This window comes from Xiphias gladius, chromosome 14, assembly GCF_016859285.1.
Source record: "Xiphias gladius isolate SHS-SW01 ecotype Sanya breed wild chromosome 14, ASM1685928v1, whole genome shotgun sequence".
Classification (NCBI taxonomy): Eukaryota; Metazoa; Chordata; class Actinopteri; order Istiophoriformes; family Xiphiidae; genus Xiphias; species Xiphias gladius.
The window spans coordinates 13,674,632-13,702,575 of record NC_053413.1 but is presented as its reverse complement, the minus strand read 5'-3'; the positions used below and the strand labels follow the sequence as shown (position 1 = coordinate 13,702,575).

At 40.7% G+C, this 27,944-nt stretch overlaps 1 protein-coding gene across 2 annotated transcripts in view; it reads left to right on the top strand.

The window, feature by feature from the left end:
• LOC120798769 (ephrin type-B receptor 1-B) overlaps positions 1–27,944 on the top strand; it is a 150,968-nt gene that overhangs the window by 104,511 nt on the left and 18,513 nt on the right. Inside the window, exons 6-12 of one of the 2 annotated variants that reach the window (XM_040143387.1) lie at positions 6,618–6,742; positions 14,610–14,772; positions 17,194–17,302; positions 18,278–18,342; positions 23,413–23,535; positions 24,724–24,971; positions 26,858–27,073. In XM_040143387.1, the coding sequence (XP_039999321.1) occupies positions 6,618–6,742; positions 14,610–14,772; positions 17,194–17,302; positions 18,278–18,342; positions 23,413–23,535; positions 24,724–24,971; positions 26,858–27,073 (1,049 nt within the window). Of the gene's footprint in view, positions 1–6,617; positions 6,743–14,609; positions 14,773–17,193; positions 17,303–18,277; positions 18,343–23,346; positions 23,536–24,723; positions 24,972–26,857; positions 27,074–27,944 lie in introns of both variants that reach the window. The other variant, XM_040143386.1, reaches the window with a different exon arrangement.

Genomic DNA, 27,944 nt, shown 5'->3' with positions numbered 1-27,944 from the left:
GCCACCAATCACTGTCAGCATCACCGTCCCAGGGTGACAGTGTGGGACGCAATTGGAGGGGACAGCAGTGCTTCATTGGGCTGAACCTCACCCTCATACAGGCACAACACATTGTCTCTGACAGGCTCTTCACACATAGGCTACTAGGACACGGACACACATACATGTGCACATGTTCTCAAAAACATGGTCAGTGTCTGTCCATGTAAAAGTTATTTCTTTATAAGGGAGTGAGAGTTTGTGTTCTAAGGGTAGAAGTTTATGATAAAGGGTAGATAGTTTATTATTCAGAAAATAGACTGGTTAGGATGATAATCAGACTAAAATGCCATGTTGTTTTCACTTTTTTATGCAGTCCAATATTGTGTTCATGTTAGCTAGGGTTAATTTGCCTCAATCAGTCAGTAGTAAATTTACGTGTCCATCCCATCATCGTTTTCAATGGCGCAGAACCTTTGGAAGCATTGACAAGGACCAGCTATCATGCTAATAAAAAAAAAATACCACATCAATTATGCAAAACTAAATTGTTTGATTAAATACATGAGCATGAGCAAATGAATTTATACATGAGCATGAGCTCATAGATTTATGGTATTGAGAATTTCTTGTTCCTACATCTCCAAGTTGTTCTGGCACAGGAAGATGAGGTCTCAATCCTTAATCCCACCTACAAAGCCCTGGTGGTCTCAGTTGTTTCTGGAGTTTAGAGCCATCAGTGGGCAAAACACCAGACCCATATAAATCGCAAAAAATATCAGAGACATGGGTGATGATTCAGAACTCTCAACTCAGTGTATACAACTGCCAACATTTAGACATTAGATGCATTGCACTTGAAAATATGCTTAAAAAATTCCCCATGGTAAAAAGAACTGAGTTGGGACCAGGACCTGGTTGCTGTGGAAATACCTCTCTTCCTCAGCCCCTTTTTTCACTGCAGGAATTTCTGTGTCGAGTGCCTCTCCTTTGGGTCTGTCAGGAACAGTGTGTGCCTGTGGCCGATAATTGATAATGCAGCCCAGGCAGCCCTAGACCTGGTCAGTGGAGCGTGAACCAGCCTGAGAGGCAGAAAGGCTGAAGTGCAACAAGGTGAAGCTTAGCCCTCACACTCTCTGTATAGGGTCTGAGAGAGAGGGAAGAAGATAGGGGAAGGGAGGGCAGGAGGTGAGAGCCAAGGGAGGCAGACAGAACAGAATCCATTCACACTAACAGGATAGGCAGAGCCCGGTTGTTTGTTTATATTTTAATTTCAGCCAATTATCTTACACTCAAATCAAAAAAATACGTAAACTAATCAAAAATGTAGAATAAGCCTTCTTTCACACAAAACAGAATTTATAAGCCTCTCAAGTAATGAAAAGGTCAGGGGCTTTCTCCTTACAGAACTTCTCTGACCATGGAGTGCTCATGCTGGGGTGAAGTATGGAGGGAAAGAAAATAAATAAAATAACCACTAAATAATATGTTTTTTTTAAAAAAAAGCATTGTTTAGTTGAGAGAGGGTGCCATTTGCTGCCTTTTGAATAGAGGAGCTATTCAGAAAGAGAGTGAGGGAGACCAGGTGGAGCAATGACTAGGCCCCAGCAGTAGGCAGGCCAAGAGCCAAGAGGCTATTAGGCACAAAATGTAGAGCAAGGGCTTGTGCGAGGCTGCATTTATGCCTGCAGACATGGGGGTGGAGATTTCTTTCTAGCCCTGTATACAAACACCAAGGCTTTGGACCTCATACAAGCAGTGGTGGAAGCAGTTTTTAATCAAAATTACTTGTGTGTTCGAAGATTGGTTTGAGGAGTAAATTTTGATTGGTTTCATCTTTTAACTTTAGAATATCTCCCAGCATCTTGGAGGAGTTTGTGATTTTACAGTCGATTCTGGGCATGTTCATATGCAATTAAAGAGGTTGATTTGTACATAGAAGCTAAGCAATTTGTAGTTTTATTTAATATCTTGTTAAATTTTTATAAACAAATTTCTGTTGTAATTATGTTTAATTTTATCTATCATACATTGATGTATTCATTCTAAGGATCTACTTAGGGTTTTCTATATTATTAAGTGGTCATGTCTAAATAACCAAAAATCTGATTTAAAGTTTAGGAAAAAAATCCTTAGGTATTATTTATGAACAGTTTAATACTAAAAAACTGCTGGAAAAAAGGGCAAATCAGATTCTGTTTCAACTGTTGCTAAATGCTGATTGGTGCGTGAAAGTGTGAGACTGAGCCTCACCCCCTTCTAACTGATAATAAGAGTACAGAGAAAAACACAAAAACAGAAATTTCTTTAATCGCCAAAACTCTGCCAAAAAACCCCATCATTCATACTAAGAAGCTGATTATTTTAGCATGAGCAGTGAAAGGATTAACCTCTATCTTGATTAGTATATGATGATCTGAACTGTGTAGATTTTCTGCTGTTGTGTCTGAGCTGACAGGTTTAGGCAAAGCCTGAACTCCTAGTCCTCACTGGGCAAGCCAGCACTGTCTGTGACATTTAGGAACTTGTCAGCATTCCCAAGATTACACACATAAACACAACAAATAGATGTAGAAAAGTGAATATCAGCACCAGTAAAATTTACTTTTTCCTCACAGAGGAGAAAGTCTGGGGTATTGAAATACCTTAACAATACAGCAATGACAATACAGCTGTGGACTTGTTTAATGTCAAAACTGAGAAAATCTGCCAAGTTATGGTAGCAAAAAGTCAGTTGGATGGACTCTGCGGCTGTTGACACTTGTTCTCATTGTAAAAAAAATAGGGTCAATTTCAGTTCAATTCAATTAATTTTTTCAGACCTGTAGTCCATATACCGACGGTTGACAAATTAAAGGTAGAGTAAGCGATTCTAATCTAATAATTTTTTTTTCAAATTCAGCAAATATCTCCTCATGGTTTGCTCGCTGTCTGTTCTGTGTGTGGGCTGAAAAAAATCTGGTGTTCCTACACAGCTCTGGGTCTGTAAATTGGATATAAATAAAGTGGCTCGGACCGACAATTGCAGCCAATCAGCACCTGAGGGCGATCGTGCTCATGCACAGAAGGAGAACGGGGATAAAAGGGGGCAATGGGAGCTAGAGATATGGTAATTCTGGCACATGCTAAAGTGCCACACAACAAAGACGCAGAGATGGCTGATTAACAGCCAAAGAGAAGAATTTCTGAGGAACAAAAGTTTAAATAGAAGGGCCGTGATCAGGTGAGTCGAAGAGCTGTGTTAACATTGGTGAGGTTTTCTAACAGTGGAGACCGCCTGGTTGGTCTTGGAAAGAAATTCAGCCCTGGGACTCCGCATTGGGACTGGCCTACACCCTGCATGACAGGCACACAGAGAGAGCCGGTAAAGAGATTGACAGGGCTGGTAAAAACTTGAAAAACTTTATAGATTTAGTAATGGTCCAACGGCCCACTTTACAGCCCACTGGGATTTGTCCCACTATTCCAACTATAGTGGCGTGACCTCAGAGAGTTTAAAGGCATGAAGATGGATTCAGAGGTTGCTCTGTTTCTGCCTGACAGGTGTGTAAAACCTTAGCTTTACTATGTTTCACAGAACCAACAGGTCAGTATTTTTTTGTTTGCTGTTGTTTTTGATGGGTAATCCCAACTGGTAAATTAGTGGGAAGGTACCAGTATCCACATTTGTGTTTCCGTTAACGTTAAATTAATTGCCCACGGACATTCAGCTTACTTTGTAGTTTGCCAAGTTGTGGTGTTGGTGTTATATTAGCTATAGTAGCAGGTGAGTTGTTAGTATCGCTGTCTGCAGCTGGTGTGCTGGCTCAGGGAAACCATCTCCTCCTCTGCGTGTTAGCTTTGCAGCAGTAACTGTAGCGACAGTTTGCTTTCTTTCTGTTTACTCTGTATCATGGTATTTGTCTGTAAACATGCAAAAGGCTGGTTGCCCACAAAGACCTAAAAACAGAAGTTTGCTAGCTCAGTGGATTTATTTGGATTGATGCATAATTTGAAATGTTACTTCAGGTAACGCTACCTTCCTTGTTATCTTAGCGACAAAACGCATGATCCTCTCCTCATAGTTTTTAAAAAAACAACCTAAACGACTAACTCTCGCTAGTTTTTTCTCGGTTGTGTTTTGGATGCTGTGTTTGTGTGTGTGTGTCGATTGTTTGATGATGTTCTATATTATAAGGGTTATTTATTTTAGAGTATCCACTTCCACGCTGAATAAAATGCTCTGGATTCTGCCATTCATGCATCAGGGAATTTGGGGGGTGGCGTTTTTGAAGGAGCACTGAAGGGAGGGGTGTATTTATTTTGCTGTTGAGTTCAAATAACAACAGTTTTTCTCCAGAATCGCTTAGTTTTCCTTTAAAGGAAAACCTGAGAAATGAGTGGAGAAACAGGATGGCACTGCCCCCATCCATAGAGCACGAGGGGTCACTGACTGCTTTGATGAGTATGAAAACGATGTGAGTCATATACCATGGCCTTCGCAGTCACCATATCTCAACCCTATGAGAGATTTTGGACCGACGTGTTAGACAGCGCTCTCCACCACCATCATCAAAACACCAAATGAGGGAATATCTTTTGGAAGAATGGTGTCCATCCCTGCAGTAGAGTTCCAGAGACTTTTAGAATCTATGCACAGTTTCAGCTGATCAGATGCTGCACCGGTTCAGATGCAGGTTTTGTTAAACCTGAGTAAAAACATAGTGTTTCAAAAGGGTGTGGTGATACCTCATTTGTGACTAAGACATTCATAATGCCTACCGTAAAGACAGGCAGTTCCTTTCCTTATTTTTAACTGAAATTTAAAGATATGAAACTAAACACAGGCACATGCACACACATGCATGCAGAGTTTAATTGCAGATGATGTCTTCCTTCTGTCCAGTTACACAGTCTCTTAAAGGCATGTGAGGAGTGAAGAGGAGCAGGGATGAAGGAGGGATGACAGTGCAGGTGACAAAAATAATGGAATGAGGAGGAAATTGCAGTGTGTGTGGGTTAATTGACAGCCCATGTGTGTATATTCAGGTGTACTGCGGCTGGAGGTTGGAACAGACTGTGCAGCTGGGCCAAAACGATCACAACACTCGACCAATCTGATTGCATAGGGTTTCATTTAATGTAAAGCATGTGGTTCATGTACAGATTGGATCACTGAAATCAGCAGTGGAGTACACCAGTTGGGGTGTCACAATAAATCAGGTGAAACTAATTTGCATAAAAATTTGCCTGTGTTCCTGCCTCCTCTAAAACCACGTATTTCAATACAATCAATTTTGTGACATTTTTGTCAAGTTACTTGTAGACAGGCAAATCAGATGCATCTCTTCTGTTCATTATATATTAGCCTATTTCATTTTAACATATATTCCTAAACTAATGTTTAACTGAATGGCTGAATGAGAGCAATTTAATATGACCTAATCCAAGCTATTCTGAGTAATACATTGCAATTGTACTCTGAATTATATTGGAAATTGTTAGCATATAGGCATGCTTACTAGCTGCATTTCTGGTGCACAATCATGGTATTACTGTAACACAAAAGCCCATTATTAAAGCCCATATTAAACAACATCATATTGTTTAGCATAGCCATATGTACACCTTTGTTGCAAAGTTTGAATGAAGTGCCACTTTTGAGCAAGACGAAGGATATCAATCTTGTAGCAACTAAGTACTTTTCTGCAGAGATTTGGTGCGACGCCTGGGTGAATGGGCAGTCCTGGGAAAAAAAAGAATTTAATAAGCTGTGAAACTCTGTTAACTACTGCATACAATGCACCCCTTGGATGCTGCACCTAGTGCTCCCATATTCCGCCTAGGTAGCCAAAATTACTCAGCCCAACAACAGACTAAAACCAACACGACTGGTTGCCGGACTCCTGCCAGACTCATGGCGACTAAATATTCTGGCACAAAGGTAGCTCTGCTAACTGCAGCTGATATTCAGCCCAAGTCCACACCGTCAAATCTAAGCCAAATCTGGCAGCCATACTTTGACCAAAGCTGAATCATATTTGGTCCTGCAGTGCCAGAATATGGCTGACTGCGACTCTAATTAGCCTCGACTCAACTGGCTACCTGGGTACTGAAGAGAGTGGCAGTTGTACTGTTTAAACTTAGATTGTTTGTAGAGCACTGATAGCTATAGTATTTATCTCTGAAACATGTTGTTGTTGTATAATACATTATTTAAGTGCCTCCAAGGGATGAGATGTATTGCAAAAGCACACTACTTTTTAAAAATATACCATAATTTCTATTATTATTTGTGCGGATAATGCACTAACTATAATTATCTGTCATTAAAGTTACTAAGATAATAGGCTAATAATGAAGTGGTTTCCCAGTAACTCTTGATATAAAGTACGTATTTTGGATCTAAAGTAAGGAATCAATACGGCTACCATGGCACCACTTTTACTTTAGATTCATTTTTTAATCTAATGAAAAGAATTATGATGCCTGGGTGAAATTAACTGGCTGGCAAGCTGCGCTGTACATCTAATCCAAACTCTTACCTAGTGGCTTTGTGAATGCAACTGACAAAAAACTGTGGGTGAGACATATCTGCAATCATTACCAGTTATTCTAGAAATGCACTGATTTTGTGTTACTCTTTCTGTGCCCTGCAGCTCCCTCCATAGTCCCCATCATGCACCAGATCAGCTCCACCATGAATAGCTTCACACTGTCATGGCCACAACCAGAACAGCCCAATGGCATCATTCTAGACTACGAGCTGCGTTACTACGAGAAGGTAAGCTAAGTGTGACTGTGGCAATGCATGCATTTATGTGGCTGCATGTGTGATGTGTCAGATGCATTTTAAACTGCATTTAAAGCTCCCAAAAATCTGAGCTCTCCCAGATATCTGTGAACAGAGTCCCCTGGGCGGATAATATGTTCTTTCACTGTGGTTACTCCATCTCTCCCACTGTTCTTTGGTTTCTGCTGCTGATGAAGTGAATAGGTTGACCTCTGCTCCAGGCCCACTCTGCACAGTGCAGCAACCTGTCCCGCTGTGAAAATGCATTGCGTCTGGGGGGAGTCACATCGACCCGTCTGCTCACACACAATACGTCTGCTTTATTAAGTCCCTACCCCTACCCCACAGCGCCTATGCTGCTCCAATATTGACCTGTAGGCTTTTCCCAAGGCCTTGGACATAATGATACTGAGAGATCGGAGACTCCAGCTTTTTGTTTGGGCCCTTGTTTGTCCTCCTAAAGCTGATCGATAGGTATAGCAAGGTTAGTCATGCACACTTTTTTCACTCAGTCTTTGTCTTCTTAAACTAAGACTTTTGCAAGACTTGGTGCACCTTCATCCATGTTATGCTTGCCAAATAAAAGATAGAAATCAATAGAGTTTTAGAAATGTTTTTCTTTTTCGTTGAGTTATTTATTTCAGCTCATTTTGGCTAAAGTTCCTGGATCAATATTCACAACCCCACTAAGAATATAGGTTGTCACATTTAGCATTTTCTATCAGAGAGGACAACAATCATGTTTTTAAATGATGTTTGCAGTTAGAAACTCAGTTATCCAATAATAGATGCATTGCTTGCTGTTTTCCCCTCTGGCATTGCACAGGTCATGAAATTGAATCCGATTGCCATGGCCCTGTGAAACCTTATCTGCCAGACAGCTTAGTGTCGTGTAAATAACACTTAGACAGCCTCCCATTAGCTCATGAATATCAATGAAACCTAATCCTATTGATGTTTATGTAGCGTGTCCTCACACAAATAGCTGAGCACGGTGTAATCACAAATTAGTGAATTAACGAGGACAAGATTGCTAATTGCACTGGGATGATTCAGGTGACAGAGTGGTTGCTCTCTGTGCTGTCTATCTCTGTCTTGAGGTACCTTCATATCCCCCTGTATGTGTTACTGTCTGTCTAGAAAATGTACCACCATGTGAGTGTGGGTAAGACACAGAAGGTGAGTCAGAGTGATTGCTTTGTGACACACTGTGCTGTGGAGATGAGATTTCCACATTGGTGGTCCTCTTTTCACACTCTATTTTGGATCTGACAAGGCTTTTTATAGGCTCTAAACAGACTTTTCTTCAGCCAGCCATTGCTGTCCAATGTGTTACTGTAGATGTTTTTTTGTCCCTGATTGAGCACCAGCCCTCAGAAGACAAGGAAATTGGTACAAAATTTTGGCAAAATAATGAAGTACAAACCATGTGTGTAATTTCCATGATGATAAGGCCACATTCTCCATGTCACACATCTTGGTTTGGCTTACTTGCATGCATATTAGCCTGCTTGTTGCATATGGGGAATCAGGGAATTAAAATGCACACCATCTAGGTCAGTCCTGCCAGCTCTCCATTGATTCCCTGAATGCTTGAGAGGTCCAGAAAATCTGGGAGTTCCATGCAGCCGTAAAGTGATGGTGTGGCCTTTTAGTCATACAAGGCAATTATGGAGGGATTACTCTTACCATGTCTATCAAACACTCCTTTGCCTACTCCCAGCTTTGCTTAGCGCCATGGGTAACATATAGGTTGGATAACAAAATCATAAAAAACTGTATTTTTATATTAAAATAGCCCTGCTATACTTGCCATCTTTTATATGCATCTCATTGATGCCTACATTAATCTGAGAGTAGTCACACTGTTATGGTTCTGGAGTTGATTGTCTCAGCGTGCCTGGCACAGTCAGCTAGTCTTTAGCACAGCAGAGAGCTGTCTCTATGTACACTCCTTCTCACAGGAAGCCTCCTATACCCATTTACAATGGCAACCTCTCCAGCAGTGTGGCATTGTCACACCTTGTGTTGAGTAATACCTCAGAGTCATTATACAAAGAAAATACAATCCACTTTTTTCACAATCTTGTCATAATGATATAGTTTTCGCCACAAGTGTATCTCTTGGAGACAGGCTGGCATTTTTTATAGAAGTAATTTTAAGTAATGTTTTCCTGTTTTGATTGATGATTTATTTGGTTTTTTTGGCATGATTGCCTTTATTTGACAGTTCACAGACGAGAGTAACAAATGAAATAGGGAGAGAAAGCAGGATGACTTTGGACAAAGGTTCCCAGATGGTTTTGAACCGGGAACATTGTGCTTACATGACCTTAACTGCTGGGCCACCAGTATGCCCTGTGGTAACACAAATAGACATAGTTGTCTTCTAAAACCATGGAACACAAGCATCATACAGGTTAAAACTAGAAAATGTGCTCAGTAGAGTGCAGACCTCCGCCAAGGCCAATGTCAAACAACATACACCACACGTGAGAAGAAAAATAGTAAATTCATAGTAAATGATCTTCATCTGCCCCAAAATTTAATGGGTTCTTCCTTGGCCCATGCCCCATCCCTCCACAAAGTTCAATGCAAATCAGTTCAGTAGCTTTTGCATAATTCCGTTGAAAAAAAACAAACATACAAACCAACAAACAAACAGACAAGGCCGATCACATAACTTCCTTGGCAGAAGTAATAAGAGCACTTCAACCCAATCATTGAAACTAATAATTTGATAATTAGACCCCGTTAGAACCCCTTCTGATAATATTTAAAATATAAGAGTTAAACGTTATAACCCACAATGTTAATTATAATCATCTGTTGCTAGATAACAACCTCTTGGTGTAACTTGCATAATGACCTGCCATATAAGCTGTAGTTATACTTGTCACCTTGTGGCAGGTTTTCATTTAATATAATAACTATTAAACTTTTAAACCATGGTCCCAGTAGACATTGTAATCAAGATCATTGTAAAGATGTGTTTGTTTAATTTTCACAATCCCTGCAATAATGCTGTTATGTAAAATTTTTACCAATAGTAATATTTCCAAAAACTACAAAAATAATAATCTTTCATCAACAGTGGCAGTGGCTGTAATGGCATGATGGAGGGAGATAGAAATGACTCAAACTACTGCATTTTGACAATTTCACCTGAAAAGTGTAGTGAGTGATGAAGGCTGTTTTCTCAACAAGCTCCTCTCCCTTCTTCAACCCACCTTCTCATTACAGAGTAAGTGGTCCCAGGACCCTGTAAATTGAGAAGCAAGATAAAATGAGTTAAAGGTTTGCAGAAAAAAAGTAGGATACCATGGTCCCATTCTCTCCATTTTTCTCATATTCTTTTTCCTCTGGTTGCCTGGAAATTTGGCGAGGGTGGAAATAACTCAGCATGGTGGAGGTCAGGCCCCCCATTAAGGCTGGAGTAGAGCAGCCACTGGCTTTGGTTACTGATGGCTCTGTGTGTGTTGGTGTCAGAGAGAGTGTGTGTGGATGTGTGTGTGAGCTTGTATCAGTGTTTACGTGGAAGTGTCACCGACAGTTCAGGTGTATCCATTCTGGATGACAGCAGTACTGTTACGCTGCAATGTGAGAAGTTCAAGAGCAAATACAAGTTTACAGCATGTCACCAGAATCTGTAGCATACTGACCGTTGCACCATCTGAATTTTTGGCACTCTGAAATCTCCCTTGTACTTTATATGCAATTAGCAATTCCTCAGAAGAGAAGCCAGGAGAAAGTATTTATTATTCCTTTCTTCTCTCCCTGCCAGCTTTCTGAGTCGACCACAACACTTTTGTAGACATAAACAGATGTTGTACAGACTTTTAATGATTTTTAATGGAACCTGTGAAAAGCAGGACTTGTGCAGCAACACTTCCTCAGTCCCCCAGCAAGGGTATTCACATTTCTTCCTTCAGACTCTCTTCTTCTCACCCACTTTGTTGGTCTCCCACCCTGCTCACTCAGGCCTCCTTGTTAGTCTTCGGGTGAATGGAACGCATACAAAGTGTCATCTCAAAGGGAGGTGGCTGTAAAGAACAAGAGCCGCGGCAAATACATTTCCCTTAACATTTTTGTTCTTCTCACCTCTTTTACTGTACCTTGCTCGATAGTGTTTAGCATGTGACTTTGCAGAATCACGATGAGAGGAAGATCATTCCTTTTTTTGTTAATGTGAGGTGATTGAATGTGGGTTTAAATTATTTTAGTTTCTTTATTTCCCAAAACAATTAAGAGACTTTAATGGTCTTTAATAGTAGATTTTATCACCATTGTATTTTCATACAAAATAATTACCATCTTTACCATTATATTAGAATTCATGAGATTATGGTAATTATTTGCATTTCATAATAAAAGCCATCTAGTCTCTGAGATTTAAATTGTTAGCCCATGTTTTCCCCCTTTTCTTTTTTACCTTGGGCAATACATTTTAATCAGGAGCATTAATGGGAGAGATTTCTTTCCACTTTACAAACATAATATTAGAATTTTCTCCCCCATACACTCTCCCCACTCTTCCCCTTTTTGTGTGTGTCTGTTATTTGCATGCATATATGTGTGTGAGACTGTGAAGAGGACACATGGTATCCCACCATGTCTGTCTTTGTGCCAGGTGGCCATGCTGTCCATTATGGGTGCTTGGCAGTTTTTTGAAAAACACAGACAAACACACACACACACACACACACACACACACACACACACACACACACACACACACACACACACACACACACACACACACACGTACATGTTAAGTCAAGTTAAGTCAAGTTTATTTTTATAGTCCAATATCACATATAATGTCTCGATGGCCTTTGCAGGCCAACATCAGTAATGGGTTTTGACAGAAAAACTTACCCAAAAAAACTTAGGGGAATTATGGCAGAAAGTGGCAGAGAGGAAATTCAAAGAGAGATCTCCTCTGCAGTCCACTTGCAGAGCAATGGAAATTGGTAGGAAATTAGTCATTACAAAAAATGAACTGAAAATTTTAACAGGTAAAAAAAAAAATTCCAGCAATATGATTATAATAGATCCAGTGCTAATTTAGTAAATATAGTAAATATAGTCAATCCTATAAAATGGGGTCCAATTAAATATATCCAAATAAGTCCACTATCAGTTCTCAATGTGGTTCTAAGTCTAAGTATACAGTAGGGGGTACAGTAGTTTATTGCACATAGCTAGCTAATTTGTTTTTAGATACGGGAGAGGGAAGATTTTATTAAAACTCCATGCTGCTGTAAATGTAAAAGATGTGAGTGTGCTTCACCAACACTCACAACATTAAAGGATCTGGAGACAGGAGGTAAGGAACAGTATTGATTGGGACGACCATTCACGCCAAGTTTGTTTCAGTGATTTTCCTGAACGCTGCAGAGACTAAATTCCCTGCAGTGCTTCCTGTCTGTCACCTCTGGCAATGCTTTTGATTGGCTGCTCTACCATCTGCCTTCCCACCTGCAACTCTGTCTTTATGTAGCAAGTTAGGGTGTGGTCCTCCTAATCCCCATTTGACTGGCAGCAGGAGAGGACCTCTCATGGCTGGAAGTCCCTCCTGGCATGGCCTTTTATTGGCTATCCCCTAACCTGCTGGACTGCCAAATGCCAGCTCATTTTTAAGTGGCAGATGTGGGTGTGTATGTCTGTGTGTTTGTCACATAATCCCCATTTGACTGGCAGCATGAAAGGGACATTCCTTGCTGGTGCTCTCTCAAGGGATGCTCCCCCATTGGTGGTTTGCCATCTGTCTGCTTACCTGTCCTCCATTCAAACTCAACAGATGGGGGTGTGGTCCTGAGAAACACAGTGTGACTGATAGCAGGAGTAGGCAAATCCTGACCCCAAGTGGTCCATATGCACTCAACCATGTCTTATACCAGATGAATAGGTGACTATGGTTCCAGTCTCTCATGGGGCTTCATGTCTTCTGCAGCTCTTTCAAATGAACAAGCTGCTGCTTTGATTTGAAGTTTCAGAATTTTAGAGTGTATGTACGCAGCACATTGAAGAAATGACAGATTGTGTGATCTAATGGACAGTTGGTCTGTAAAATGATTAAAACTCTCTAAACCAGTTACATCCAGCATTCCATTTATAAAAATTTCTTTCCTCTCAGAGATAGAATGAAAGCCTGTTGGTGCGATGCTCTCCCATCCCAAGCCCAAACATTTGTCTTCATCAAACCCAGAGTGTCCAATAAGAGCTAATGTGATTGCACACATCATTATTTGGGGGGGCAGATTTCATAGCTGTGTTTACCTCGTCTGTTCAATGACGGAGCAACCGGAATGATTCAATTACACCAATCAGATTGGATAATGATTTCGATGTGGGTTGCTTCTGCCTCGAGTTTCTTATCGCTTCCTGCCATCATCTTCCCTCCTCCTCCTCCTCCTCTTCCTCCTCCCGCCCTCCTTCCCTCACTTCCTCCCAGCCTATCTACTTTTTCCACTCCACACTGCTGTCAACTCAGATATTTTATTTATACATGTATTATAGGATGTAGTCCAGCGTTAGACAATAGTGTGTTTACCACGCTTAAAAAACAGCCTACCTCTATTTACACTGTTTCAGTGACACAAGGAATTTTACCCCTTCACTCTCAACTGCCCCCGTCCCTCTCTACAGTATGTCTGCATCTAGCTATCAACAGCCTGCAGCAGTGGGTGTAGTGTAGGTGCAGTCTTATTTTCTGGCTGTCATATTCACTCTGGGTTATGGGAAAGTGACAGGCCTAAGTAATTACTGATCCCCCATAGCAGATACCTCCAGCAAGCCCAAAGCTACACTGCAGCAGACTACCTGGCTGGCTCTCTTGAGCCTGGAGAGAGGACGAGTTGAGATGCAGGATTTGGAGGGCAGGTCCCACGGTCCAAGCCATACATTTACATAATGGATGGCTATGTTTATGCTTCCATACATGCATGCCCAAATGCATATATTCATGCACATCCATAAGGGTGAAAATAAAGCTTTTCGGTGAGAATACTGCAGAAAAAAGAGGGCAAATACCTAAATAGAACATTACAACAAACACTGATTGCACGAAAGATTTTTCTAGCATTTCGTTTAATGAAAAAATAAAATGCTTTCTATGGGTGGAATTGGCTTGCTGACATATTTTAAAAGCAACCTACTTCAGACAACAGAACAAGAGGATGTAATGTTCAAACATCTTGCAGTAATTAAACTGCCTCATAAAGCACATCTGGAGACAGATATGCAATGTTATTCTATTACTGTTCAGAAGTAGCTATTGCTCTTTGTAATTTGCAAGAAATTATTGTTTTTAATTACCAATTTGTTTATGTCTTACCAAGTGAATGGGAGATACTGTGCATATGTGTGATAAGTGTGCTTGTGTGTGTAATTTAATGTGTGTATGCTTGCTGCAGTGTTTTAAATTTCAGGTTCAAACTGACCGAAGCCTTGTTAAAAACTTGACTAAAAAACATGTTACCATTTCCTTATCTGTTCTGTATTGTCTGTTCTTTGTCTCCTCAGCTCTGCTATCTACAGTACAGTTTTCATCCATCCTCTTCAGTGTAATTTATCAGAAGTGCATTATCACACATTTCCGCTAGCTCTAGTTTACAACAACTGAAATATACAGCCTAAACTATTTCCCTCTGAATTTGGCCCACATTACCGATACTATTTCCTGAATATACAATGTTTAATAAGCTTGTTTGTTGTTTCTCTGTCAAACTCCTGCTACCGCCACTGGATCTTGTTCTACCAGAATTTTCCTAAATGTATGATTTAACACTTTCCCGCTTACATCATCTCAGTAAGTTATCTCTCACCTGCTCCCTGGATTTGTTTCTTTTTTCAGGACCATGCAGAGATCAATTCCACCATACTGCGGAGCCAAACTAACACTGCACGCGTGGAGGGCCTCAGGCCGGGTACAGTCTACGTGGTACAGGTGCGGGCGCGGACTGTGGCTGGCTTTGGCAAATACAGCAGCAAGATGTGCTTCCAAACCCTCACAGATGGTAAGGATCGCTGAGCCAGGAGAAACAGCTCTCTCAGTCTCTCTCTCTATCCTTCTCTGTCTCGCTTTTTCTCTCCCTTACACACATACACCATAACTCTTTCTAACACTTGTGTCTCTCTTTGTATTTGGTGTTGCATTATTGTTGGTAGGGGAGAAGGGGACCATTATATTTGACTATATTTCTACAGCTAAATTCATTTCCTTCACAGTCAGGTTTAAGATTTTTCTGGGGTGCTTTGAATATGTAGAACAGTGAGTGTCTTTTGTTTGTGCAACTAACTGTGCTTGATCCAAGATGCTTGGCTAATTGGTTTTTCACCCAGCCCTTCTGTTGCTGGAGAGCTCTCCCAGAATGCATAGCTGTGATTAGTAGTTGATGAGATACATTTTTTGCCATGGGGGGGCTTGGATTGTTGGAGAGGGAAGGGGCTGAAGAGGGGCTGCAACACCTGCTACACTGGCAAGGTTGTGGAACTATGTTTATTAGTGTAAGAGCAGGGAGGTGTGTGCAGAAAGTTGGTGATGTTGGCGTTGCTTGTGACTTTTTCATGAGGCACTTCTTCATAGCCTTGCCAGGAAGTGAAATCGATGCTAGCATGATTCAGTCTGGATTGATTAAACATTTGACTGGATATGTGTAGCATTCACAAGATTTGCCAAAGTACTGCCTCACTGTGCCTTGGACAATGAGCCTGATATGCACATGTGGCCATAGTTCAATGCATAAAATACAGGAGTGACATTTCCACACTGTATTGCATTGATGAAGATAACGATGAATGAGCCGGTGATGATGTTGAGGGAGGGGAAGATGGGAAGGATAATAATGATGATGAAAGTGATCATTGTGGCCATTTACCGATACGAAGCAGATGTAGTGGCACGGTCCTGGCCCCTTTGCCCCCCCCCCCTCCCATTTATAAATGATTCCATTAAACACGTATGCATACGTGCATGTATGAGCATGCGCATCACGCTCGCCCACACAAACACTGTTTATGCGTCATCCATTGGCTGGCTGCCATAGCACAACATTCGTCAAGGCAATTAGCAGCAGACACTAGAGAACTGCCGAGAGTCACACCCCTGGCTCCACCTCCTGTCCCTCCACCAGTCTTCTCTTCCCCTGTTGGGCCGCTCCACTGTCTAAGAAAGGCACTACCTCGTCACCCAACCACTGCTCTCACTATGTCTTTTTTCATGACATATAATCGCTTTTGTCTTCCTGTCAGCACGTTTTCATACACCTCCACAAGATGTCCTTTTGCCGCCTCTGCACACTCAAATACACATACTCGCAAGCATTGCAGACTCGATTGACAGGTGTGATGAAAAAGAGGTGATTGGTCCATCAGGTGACTGATGTCACAGTTGTCAGGTTCTCTAATAGGCTGAGGCTTCAAAAACTGACTGATTGTAAAAGGAGTATATTTTCTGCTGGAACAATTAGCTATGAGAATTCTGGCTGTAAGGGAAAAAATCACCATACTCATATTGGTGGAGACTGGGTGGAGATTTATCTGGACCTCTTGCACCTAATATGCTTCTAAAGAGAACAGGAGCCCTGCCCGGAAGCTTGAATAGCTGGAACATCATTCACACTGCTTGCTTGAAACGTACTTGATCAATGTGCAGTTAAAAGAGTGAGCAATTCCTGTCACACTGAGTTTCCTCATATGTCCCAGCTCTTGCACTTCTCCGGAGATGCATTAGTTCTCCCTTTATCACTTTAATCCAATAGGCCGATTCTACACGGGGGATTGGATTTAGAAGGTGCTGATTTGCCTGCAGCATGTTAAATCATGCATTGCTTTAACCACAGTATTTGCTGGTGCCAAAGTCATGGGAAGACAGGGACACACAAAGATAACTGAGGGTTCTGCTGTGTAGCGGTTTTAGGCAGGCATTTGGGTTGTCGTTTGAACTACCAACAGCCTGCCCTGGCTATTTACATAAAACATGTTTGGGCTGTATTAGTGATTGGCAGTGGATGACTTCCTTTTCAGCACTTCAGAAACAACATTCCAAGCTGCATTTTCTTGACTGTTCATTTTCTGACAGGTATGGCAGGGAAGACTGAGAGGCCCCCAGCACTGTTTCTAACCGTCAGTTTTGCTGATGCTGTTGCTTCTCTCTAACTGTCTGTCTCTCTCTGGTTTATCAAACACAACCTGTCAGTGAGTCTTGCTAAAGCTCACTGGATTTCAGTCACCACCTCTCAGCAGAGAGATCTCTGTTTTCTTTATCCATCAGTACACCCAGTCTAACCTTTCTGCTCTGCCTCCTCTTCTTCCTATCTTTCCTCTTACCGCCCAAACACACACTCACATACACACTTCCAAATAAACACAGTCTTGGTCCTTAAGACTTACCTAAGCCGTCCTCAATGTCTGTCTGTCTTTCTTTTTGTGTTACACAGATGACTTCAAGTCTGAACTGAGGGAACAGCTTCCTCTGATTGCAGGGTCAGCTGCAGCAGGAGTGGTCTTTATTGTTTCCCTTGTTGCTATCTCCATCGTGTGCAGCAGGTAACCACAATTCCCTCCCTCTTTCTCTTGTAATACATGCAGAAACTTCTGCAAAGTTAGTGACTTCATTGATACTTTTGTCCCTGACAAATAAACTTAAGTAAATTTAAGGAACACCATGCTATCCAAAACAGTAGCCCTTCCTGCTCCCCATTTGCAAATAATTATTGAAGGACATTACATGAAGACAAAGTTCTGTCACATTGAGATTGATTGCCCAGTTTTTTAATCAGAATTGACCATACCTGACTACTTTGCACATAATACATGATGTTAATTTAAAATTACACAGAGATGACGCCGGACAATGTATTTTAAAATTACTGACACTCTTTGACACTGTAACTCATCTGTTAGGGTATTTTTTTAAGACTGCACTAGTGATACAGCTGAATCCCCTGGTTATGCTTTGGAACATATGTGAGCTCCTTACAGATAAATATTCTTATAGAGCATTTATGAATAGCAATCAATTTAAGGGACAGTAAAGCCAAGTTGACATGTTTGAAATGGAATATTCAATTCCATAGAGAACATTAAAATGAATACTTTGCCCTGTTAACTTACTTAAGTCAAACCAATTTAATATTGCAGTAGTTTGTCACATTGTCACATTCCTAGCTTGCTCCACTTTAGATATATGAAAGTCAAATTTTCTGCTGTGCTGTGTGCAACTTTGAGCAAGTAAAGTGTTCATCAAACAGGCCAGGCTCTTTTGATGCTGAGGCAGAGGAGACAGATGAAAAGCAGAGAGATCCTATCCAGGTCTAATTAAAAATTAGCTCATTTTCATAAACTTCATTTGCCATTGCTAACCCTGTGCAACCGATTCAATTACAGCCACGTCATTTTCAGGGCCATACAGAGAAACATGAACAGTAATAAGGCCTCGTTTACACTTCCTTTCATCCTGTCATCTCTTGTGCTCTCTCTTTCTCTCTTTCTCTCCTCTCTCAATATTCATTGCTTCCTCAGGAAAAGGGCATACACCAAAGAGGCGGTGTACAGTGACAAGTTGCAACATTACAGCACAGGAAGAGGTGAGTCCACCCTCATGGGCTACTTAGAGCTCATATTAGCTAGTGGTTAGTTCTGTGTCTCACATTTTGACCCCATATGTTTATTTGTCTCTTTATTAAAATAAATTCCTCAAAAACTGCTTAACAGATTTTTTTCATTTATGTGGAAGGTGTGAAGCAATTTACTCTTTTTGATCACAACTCTTGAACTCTGATACTTTTCCTGGATTCCATGGATCTAGATGAATGTATCAGTGTAGCCCACGCAAATTTCAGCCTGAGGAAAACAATATTTTTTACCACTTCTACTAAAAATTTTACCCAATCTTTAATACATTTTGTACATAAAATACTTGAAGGAATCATTATACTAATAATAATATTAAAATGTAATCAGTTGTGTTTTGATACACCTTGCCGATTTGGTTTGTTTGCCAGATTCTTGCGGGCATGGTTTATTTAACATAACTTTTATTAACTCTTCAATACATTGTGCAATTGCAACAAAATTAATCTATGTACTATACTATTCTATGTAATACTGTTGATCTATTGGTGACACCACAGTCAGGTGATAAATTAGTTATAATTTAGTAGCAGTGAGTCTGACTCACTTTTGCAAAATTTTGTGCTATTCATACTTGTACAAATCCCTAATAGTCCCAGACGGTATTTAGGTATGCTCCAAAAATCACAGCACCCATCAGCCAATTAGTATGACTGTCTATAACCTTGTTTATTTTGATCCAGATGCAGTTTAAACATTTCTAAACTTTTCCAATTGATAAGATTAAGAGAATTGTGTCGCCTAAGTGGAGATATGTGCTTTCTGAGTGCTCTCAAATATTTTATTCATGTTTTCTACAACTCCATTTTCTTCTTTGTCGAGTACTCTCCTGCTGTCATATCATAGATGACACGTGACCTGTGCGTAAAGCATGTACTCATTGAAAATGTATTAATGAAAAGGAGGTGAGGAAAAAGAGAAATTGCCTCAGGTAGCAGGCGTGATGGACGTAAATTACATTTTCTTTCCTTTACACGATGACACTGACTGACAGTCGTCTCTCAGGGCTTTACGATAGCTGTGACTGAGTCGTGTTTTAAGCACTCCCCTGGCGCTGACTGATGAAGGGAAGGAGCCTGGAGGGACAGACATATAAGCACCAACACACACTCTCACACACATACACACAAAAGGGTTTGTACCTCAAATTAAAGCCCTATGTCCTTCCGACCTAGCAGTCTGAAAAGGGGCTCACTCGAGGGGATAGAGTTTTGTTGAGCCTAACACAGCAAAGCATTTCAACACAGTTACTTTGTGTCACAACTACAGCAGTGGCAGCCAGGGGCTCATTAAAACTGCTGTGGTCAGAAGAATCAGTTTTGTCACAGGCTATCTTTGGAAAAAGCAAATGCAATTAACATAAGTGGTGAAAATAAACAAAAGATCAGAGATGCTTGCAGCCCTGGTCATCAAATAAGTAATTTGAAGTGGAGAGGAAATAAAATTCTGATAAGGGATCCTATTCATAGGTTTATTATTCACTGCCAACACACATGAAGTAATCCCCCACCCCATGATGCATTGTTTTTCCTATTCTCTCAAGATATGACTGACAGTTTCGTAATTACAGTATTCAACGCAACAATAAAATAGTGCCACTCAGCCAATTGTTTTGGGTGAATTTCCAAAAATGTGTTTCTGGCTTTCACTCAGCTGCTTACTGTTCCAGCTGTTGTCACACACATCAGGTGATGTCCCCTCATTTCCAGCCCACCTAATGTGACAGGCGTCAAGGGGATGCTGCTCATACTGTAAATTCAGTAGTGCAGCTGAATGGTCATGGTTATGAAAATCAGACCTAGCATTAAACCAAACATTGGGTAGTATGTAATGACTGTCAGATTGGAACAGACACATTAACACACAAATCATTCCCACAAATGAATCAAGTGCTGCTTGTGTGGCTTGGAGAAATAACCTCCCTCAGAGCCAAGGGTACATTTTTTTTTGTTTTTAATTGCCCACATCAGTGTATTATCAGTATCACCAGCTTCTATCCCCACATCATGTTACACACACCTCACTGCAGCTGAGAATTTACAAATTTTCTCAATGTATCTATTCCCTTTTACTCTTTTCCAGACACCAGTAGCCTGTCAACATCAGCTAATTAACAGAGAGACATTTCTAAGCACTGCATGTTTACTGTATGCCCTAATGCTTCTCTGCATATGACTACTGGCACATCTTAAATCACTAATGTTTGAACCCTGTTTGTTGCTTTGCTGCTTCAGCTGTTGTTTGTGCTTCAGCATCTGGTGCTCACACTGGATTAAAATGGGATTCGAAAGCCCATTTAACAGATATAGTTATGGTTAGATGCCAACTATGTTTACAGTTTACTTCAGTTATTTATTTTTTCATTCCACTACATAAAGTATTCATACATGTTTATTCAGAGAGTTAACTAAGACATAAACAGATCTGATAAACATTTGTAGATTGTTGTGACATTTGTTTTTGCCCTTCACCATCTTTCATCTTCATCAAGTATTATGGGTCACATCCTTTTTGCTGATCAGAATTTTATCTTTCACAAAGTGAAGACTTGCAGAATGCACCAACATGCCTGATAAACCTACACAATTATTTTACTGCCTTTACCAACGTGACTGTTAAATTCATAAAATTTTTTGATCCCTTCTGTGATTTCCCTACTAATAAGCCACCGTGTGTTCTGACAAAGGATTTTCTGACATCAGACGATGATAATTAGTTTGTGTTTAGGAAGTAAACTCAACTCATTATATTCACAGAGCCACAGAATAGATTAGAGTGCATCTTGGACCGACATGAATTGGGAATGTATTTACTATAGGCATACAGTACCCTGCAATTATTTATGTTAATTTCTCAAAGTGGATAATCATATAAAAAATATAATTCATGTCTACTGAAAATGCTAAATTACAAATATTGTCAGGCAAAAGGAATTAAAAAAATTATGTTGCTTTGGTGAGAGGCTAATATACGAAGCACTTCCTTTAACTTAAAAAGATGAGCATTTATGAAGCTACAGTTTCACTTAATGGCATTGCTGTTTGTCTTTAGGTAATATGTAAATTCTGTGGAGTAGGACCTGTAATTTGATTGTACCCGGGGCCAGTAATAGATTAATGTAAGCATTACTGCAGTACGGTTGATTTGTGGATACATTAGAGCCATTCAGTAAACAAGCTGGGCAGACTAATAGCAGGGTAAATGTTGGACATTGGTGAAAATAACATGGTTAAGTGCAGTGCAGTAAACTATCATTTGTAATGCCGGTCAACTAAATACTCTTAACTGTTTGAGCTATTGTGTCATAGTTTAGGGATTTTGTTGAGATTTATAATCCAAATTCCCTAAATGAATCAGTTTGTCCATTTGGCCATCTAAATTAAAAGTTAAAATTATGGTATGTGTTGATTGCCCTTAAATCATTGCAGCAGCCACGCTTTCTTTCCCAGAAGGCTTGTTGTTTTTATATGTCGGGTAAAAATAGAGCTGACGTTTGGATACATTTGCTTCTTACACTCAGATGAAGGACCTATGAAATATTAAAGGAGGAATCTATTTTTTATCCGATGGCCATAAAAAGATGAGTCCAGTTAACCAGGTCTGTACCAGAGGGAGGGAGAGAGATAAACTGTTTGCATTTAAATTATACATGAAAGTGGGCTCTGAACTGTGAATTACAAAGTAATGGGTTTACGTATGTGTACATGAACGGGCGTGAATATGTGTTTGAGATTTTGAGGGTGTTCTCATACAGTTGTTGTTGTACTATATATGTTCCCCGCTGAGATTTTGAGTCCCACCCAGTGGTGCTGCTGAGCGAGCGACTTGGCGACACTTGTAAATAGAATGACTTTATGGAATGCAAAGCTGTAAACCCTGCGATGGATTAAGTTGAATCCAATCTGTGTGGAATCTCTAATGAGCAATTACATTCACACAGAAAGGGTTCAAGGCAATTAGTGTGGTAACTAGAATCAGCTTTTAGTCAAGAGCGATGTGAGACACCTTGATCCCACCAAGACCAGACCTTATCCTCCTCCTGTCTCTTGAGACCCCTCCCTTTCTCTATGTGGCTTATGCAAATGAGCAGGCACAAATTGACTTGATGGAGATGGGTTTATTCCAATCATGGCTGCCAAGGTTTTGACTAAACAGCTCTGAGAAAGAGGGCTGCCCTTGGGTGTCACTGTAGAAATGAGGATTTTACGTCTGTTTGCTCGCTGTAATGTCTGTCTCGTGGCAGTATGTATTGAATTTGTTTACAAGTGTTTTTCCATGGGCCTCCCCTCCCAGTCTGTCGACACAGAAAATTTTTCTTCCATTTGCCGACATCTCCAGTCTGTGAACTGAGCTCACCTATCGCAGAATGGCATAAAAAAGCTAGTTGATAGCACAGCGGTTTTATCTCTTTATGAGCTCCTATAGGGAAAGGCTGCGGGGAAATTGGTTCTACCACTATCAAAGAGCAGAGACTGCTAGGGTAAGGGATAAAAGGGTAAAAAAAATCTGTCTACATTTACTCTTTCTATATACTCTCATCCCTCCCTTCTTCTCTTCACCCCCACCCACCCCACCCCCCTGTTTTTTTGCTGGTCCTTCCCCCTTACAAGTACTGAATCATCAAACCTCCATTTTGTTGTCTGCTCTACTCGTAACTGAAGCTGTTTCTATAATCATCCATCTATACTATTTAATGAGTGCAGTATGTATAAATATTCAATTAAATATTGTAGCACTCCTTCCTGTCTCTGAGGAGGACCACAGAGCAAATGGAGTTATCATCATTTACAACTGTTGAGAGCTTGTAGTGATTGTAAGTAATGCTGTGTCACACTCTGATTTAAGCTGTGCCATGAAGGGCAATAATATTCATCAACCATTACCACGAGACATTAGCCAAAAAAAGAGAGAACAGTTTCTTCTTCTGGAAAGCTCATTGAGCACTTTGGTTGTTCTAGAACTCTCTTTGCGAGCCGACATGTCTAACTGCCCCTCCCCACTGGGCTGCCCGACCCACTTCTCAGGCTCCCCGGGGATGAAGATCTACATTGACCCATTTACCTATGAAGATCCCAATGAAGCTGTACGAGAATTCGCCAAGGAGATTGATGTCTCCACTGTCAAGATCGAGGAAGTCATCGGTGCAGGTATGGTGAATGAGTGGGAGACCTTATGTCTACATTTGTATGCACAGTGAATATGAATGTATATTGCTATATTTTCATGCATCATTTCTGAGTGCTTGTGTGCAAACAATTTTAGCCTGAATCTGTTCAAGGTCATAAAGCCTAGCCCTTTTGACAGCTACATTAGATTGGAACATATGAAGGGCCAACGTCAAGTCCACTAGCAGCATATAGGCCAGCTACCCTGGGACCTAAAGGCATCATAAAGAACTCAAGCCTCGTGGCCTGTTCCCTGTGCTTGTCTGTTTTTGGATCCTCTTACAGTTGCTCTCTAACATGTTCTACCTTACATCATCCCTTTTCACTTACTTTACATGAAAAATAGATACTGTAGAGACATTTTGTTTTCTGTCCTTGTTTCAGAATTACCTCTTTTGGATTGTTAAAATGTCTGTTTAAATTGATTAATAGTTAATTAGGGTCTGATTGCTTTGAAGTGAATTCTGAGCAACTGGAGGCTAAAATTCGTTTCAGCCTAATACGGCCTTGTTTGTCCAACATGTCCTTTTCCTTGGGACCGAACACACCTTTTTTACAGCAGGAAAGGCATGCTGACACCATATGTTTTGGATCATACAGAGGCTAAAATACTCCCGGTAATGAGACTGGGCCTGGAATAGCTCCTGTGGACTGGCCTACTCAGCAAGCTAGGTGTGAGGAAGTGACAGAGGTTGGCTAGGGTTAAGGATGCCGTGGGACTAACTAATTAAAGATGTCCGTTTTTGTTGATTTCACTGTGTGGTGTCTCTGCCGGACACAAAGGTGGTGATAATTAATCAAAAGAGTTCCAGATATTTACCCTATAGTGCTTGCCTGTTATTCTTTGATTGGTGAATATGAAGACACTTGGCAGGCTTTTAGGATAGAAGACTACTGTCAGTCAGAGGAGCCACACTGTTAAGAATATCATGAAGGAGCAACACTAGAGGAGTATAGGACAACAATCAGCATTGATATAGACAAAATTGAGATCTATAATAGCTTTTGGGTAATACTAATGCCAAGGGACATGAGATGCAAGTTAGCTTCATAAATTAATAGGTTTAGATCTAATCAACTCTACTCTGATCACATTTTCATTATGAAACATAGATTTGTTCGTATTTTGAAAGAGCAACCACTGTGCATCTCCCTCTATTTCCCCTCTAGGTGAGTTTGGGGAGGTGTACAAAGGTCGTTTGAAGCTGCCTGGTAAAAGGGAGATCTATGTAGCCATCAAGACCCTGAAAGCGGGCTATGTGGAGAAGCAGAGGCGGGACTTCCTGTCTGAGGCGTCAATCATGGGCCAGTTCGACCACCCAAACATTATCCGTCTGGAGGGTGTTGTCACAAAGAGCCGTCCTGTCATGATCGTCACAGAGTTTATGGAGAATGGTGCTCTTGACTCATTCCTCAGGGTGAGTAATTTTTGTGAAAACATACTTGTACTATGTTATACAAAGTTGCAAACAGTTACGTGGGGTGTTCATAAGTCATATTCAGCAGTTGAATAGAAACCTAGCATTATGGGGCTGAGAAGCTAATTGGAAATTAATCATTAAACTGTCTCAGAGAAGGAGTTCATGCAAAGAATCCCCCTAATACAAACTGGAATGGGCCTTCTTAATCTACCCAGTGCCAACAGAGAATATGTTTCATGACAATGAACATGATTTCAATCATTCTTAATTTGAAAATTTCCACACTAGCTGGCCCTATCAGCCTTTAATTTCTCTATTAATGCCTGGAACTATTAATGGACTCTTCACTCATTCGTTTATAATCAGGATTGAGCAGGCATAGAGCTTAATCAATATTCAACTCGCTTTTTTTCTTCCTTCAATCTCATGGATTGGTGTTCTGTTCCACTTTGATCTATGGTGGGTTTAAAGGGGCTGTTTGAAGTTGGCTTTGCTAGCCGCCACTTCCGACTTGTGTTTCCATCGATCTCCCTTACGTTCTTATTTGTTACTGTGTTTCGGGGGTTCAAAGCTTGTTATTGTGACCATTCAAACAGGGGTAGAAGCACCATATTCGGATGTTAGACAGATTGATGCCTGAATGCCTGAATAGAACAATGCTCCAACACAATGAGCAATAATTGGTTCAGGAATGTATTTTGTTTTTGTAATAACTTAATGGCAAAGTATAAACATCAAATGATTTAAAACAAGGGGAAGGAAAAAAAAACTATAACCTGTAATAAGTGAACATAATTACTTGCGTTGAAAAAAGGTAGCTCCAAGTTCAAATTGCTTTTTGGACGCATGTACAGTGCCTGCAGAGCTCAGAGACAGGATTGTGTCAAGGCACAGATCTGGGGAAGGCAACAAAAAAAATTCTGCTGCATTGAAGGTTCCCAAGAGCACAGTGGCCTCTATAATTCTTAAATGAAAGAAGTCCAGATCAACCAGGACTCTTCCGAAAGCTGGCTGCCCAGCCAAACCTAGCAATCTTGGGCGAAGGGCCTTGGTAAGAGAGGTAACCAAGAATCTGATAGTCACTCTGGCTGAGCTCCAGAGATTCTGTGATCCCATCTCAAAATGGGAGAAACTTCTACAAGGACAACCAAATCTGAGCATCATGTCCAGTTTCCTCCAGACATGACGCTTAGAATTGAAGCCAAAAAGTTAAATCTTGGTTTCATCCGACCAGAGAATCTTGTTTCTCATACTCTGAGTCCTTCAGGTGCTTTCATGTGTCTTTCAATGAGGAGAGGCTTCTGTCTGGCCACTCTGCAATAGAGCCCATATTGGTGGAGTGCTGCAGTGAATTCTGTTTTTGCTTTGTCATTATGGGGTATTGAGTGTAGATTGATGAGGGAAGAAATAGTTTTTTTTGATTTTAACATAAGGCTGTCATATAACAAAATGTGAAAAAAGTGAAGGGTTTGGAAGACCTTCCGAATGCATTGTACATGCTTGGTATGACAACACATCAGTGCTTTTCTAATTCTGGAGGGGAGTCCCACTGGGCAGCCTTGATGCAAACTGAATCTCTTAAGACATTAAAATTACATTTTGTCTTTATAATGCAGCAGAAAATAGCACAAACATGTAATTTATTTTGCATTGATATTTCCAAGTAGGTATTTCAAATTACAACATTCAAGTCTGGAATTTATAATCAACATAATATCTATGATTCAGTAGCGAACCAACATAATTAGTTCATTATCCTTGAAAGCAGATATGTTAGCATTTTCTGAAACCTCTCTATCCTCCAGCTATTCTCATTTATGTTAATCACGCCAAAAATAATATCTAGATAACCATTTTCATTTGTATTCATCTTTGTCCCCTAGCAAAATGATGGTCAGTTCACGGTGATCCAGTTGGTGGGAATGATGCGTGGAATCTCAGCAGGGATGAAATATCTCTCAGAAATTAACTACGTCCATCGTGATTTGGCTGCACGAAACATTTTGGTCAACAGCAACCTTGTGTGTAAAGTGTCCGACTTTGGCCTGTCACGCTACCTACAGGATGACACCTCGGATCCCAGCTATACCAGCTCTCTGGTGAGTACTTGGAATTTTCATCTTTTATTCAGCTTGAGTGCCATGGATAACATTATCTCTTTTACTCTAGTGTTTATCTGCATGTAATGTATGTGTAGGAGTCGAGTCAATTTTTTATTGACATCCAAGGCAGTGGCAACATCCCAAAAACCATCACCTACAAGTCTAATCAGTTTTGCTTCTATCTGACACTGTCTCTGTCTTTTTTAAGGTCTTAAAAACCTTTCACCTTTTCAGTGCCTTTCATTTTATATGAGCTGTCTCCATCTTCTCCATCATCCTCCTTCCTTCTCTTTCCTATATTCTGCAAGTCACGGACTGGAGGTCTGTCACATCTTCATTAGTGTGGAGTGAAGCCTCCTCTGGGAAGGCTCCTCTCTCGTTGACATGCCCAGAGTGCAGAGAAACCAAAGGGCATTGTGGCCTCTCAAACTGACAGCTCCCATCCCCCCTCTTCCCTCCCTCCTCTCTCTCACTCCTCATTCATTATTACTTGGTCATCATGGGAGGCTTTGGCTCCTCATTAACTCCTCCACACTACAGATCTGTAATTATTAGCAGCCATCGTTAGTTCATTTTCAGCCACTCCTCTTCCTAATTCAAAACACACTCTTACACCCTAACAAACACATGGCACAGGTCATTAGGACACCCGGCATGCCTGAGTTTGCGCGTTTTTTTTTAATGTGTGTGTGTGTGTGTGTGTGTGTGTGTGTGTGTGTGTGTGTGTGTGTGTGTGTGTGTGTGTGTGTGTGTGTGTGTGTGTGTGTGAGAAAGAGAGAAAAAGCATATAAGCAGTGATGTGCATACGTATGCATGTTTGTCTCTCTTTGTGTGGATGGGCGTGTGCAGGCACATGTGCAGGCACATG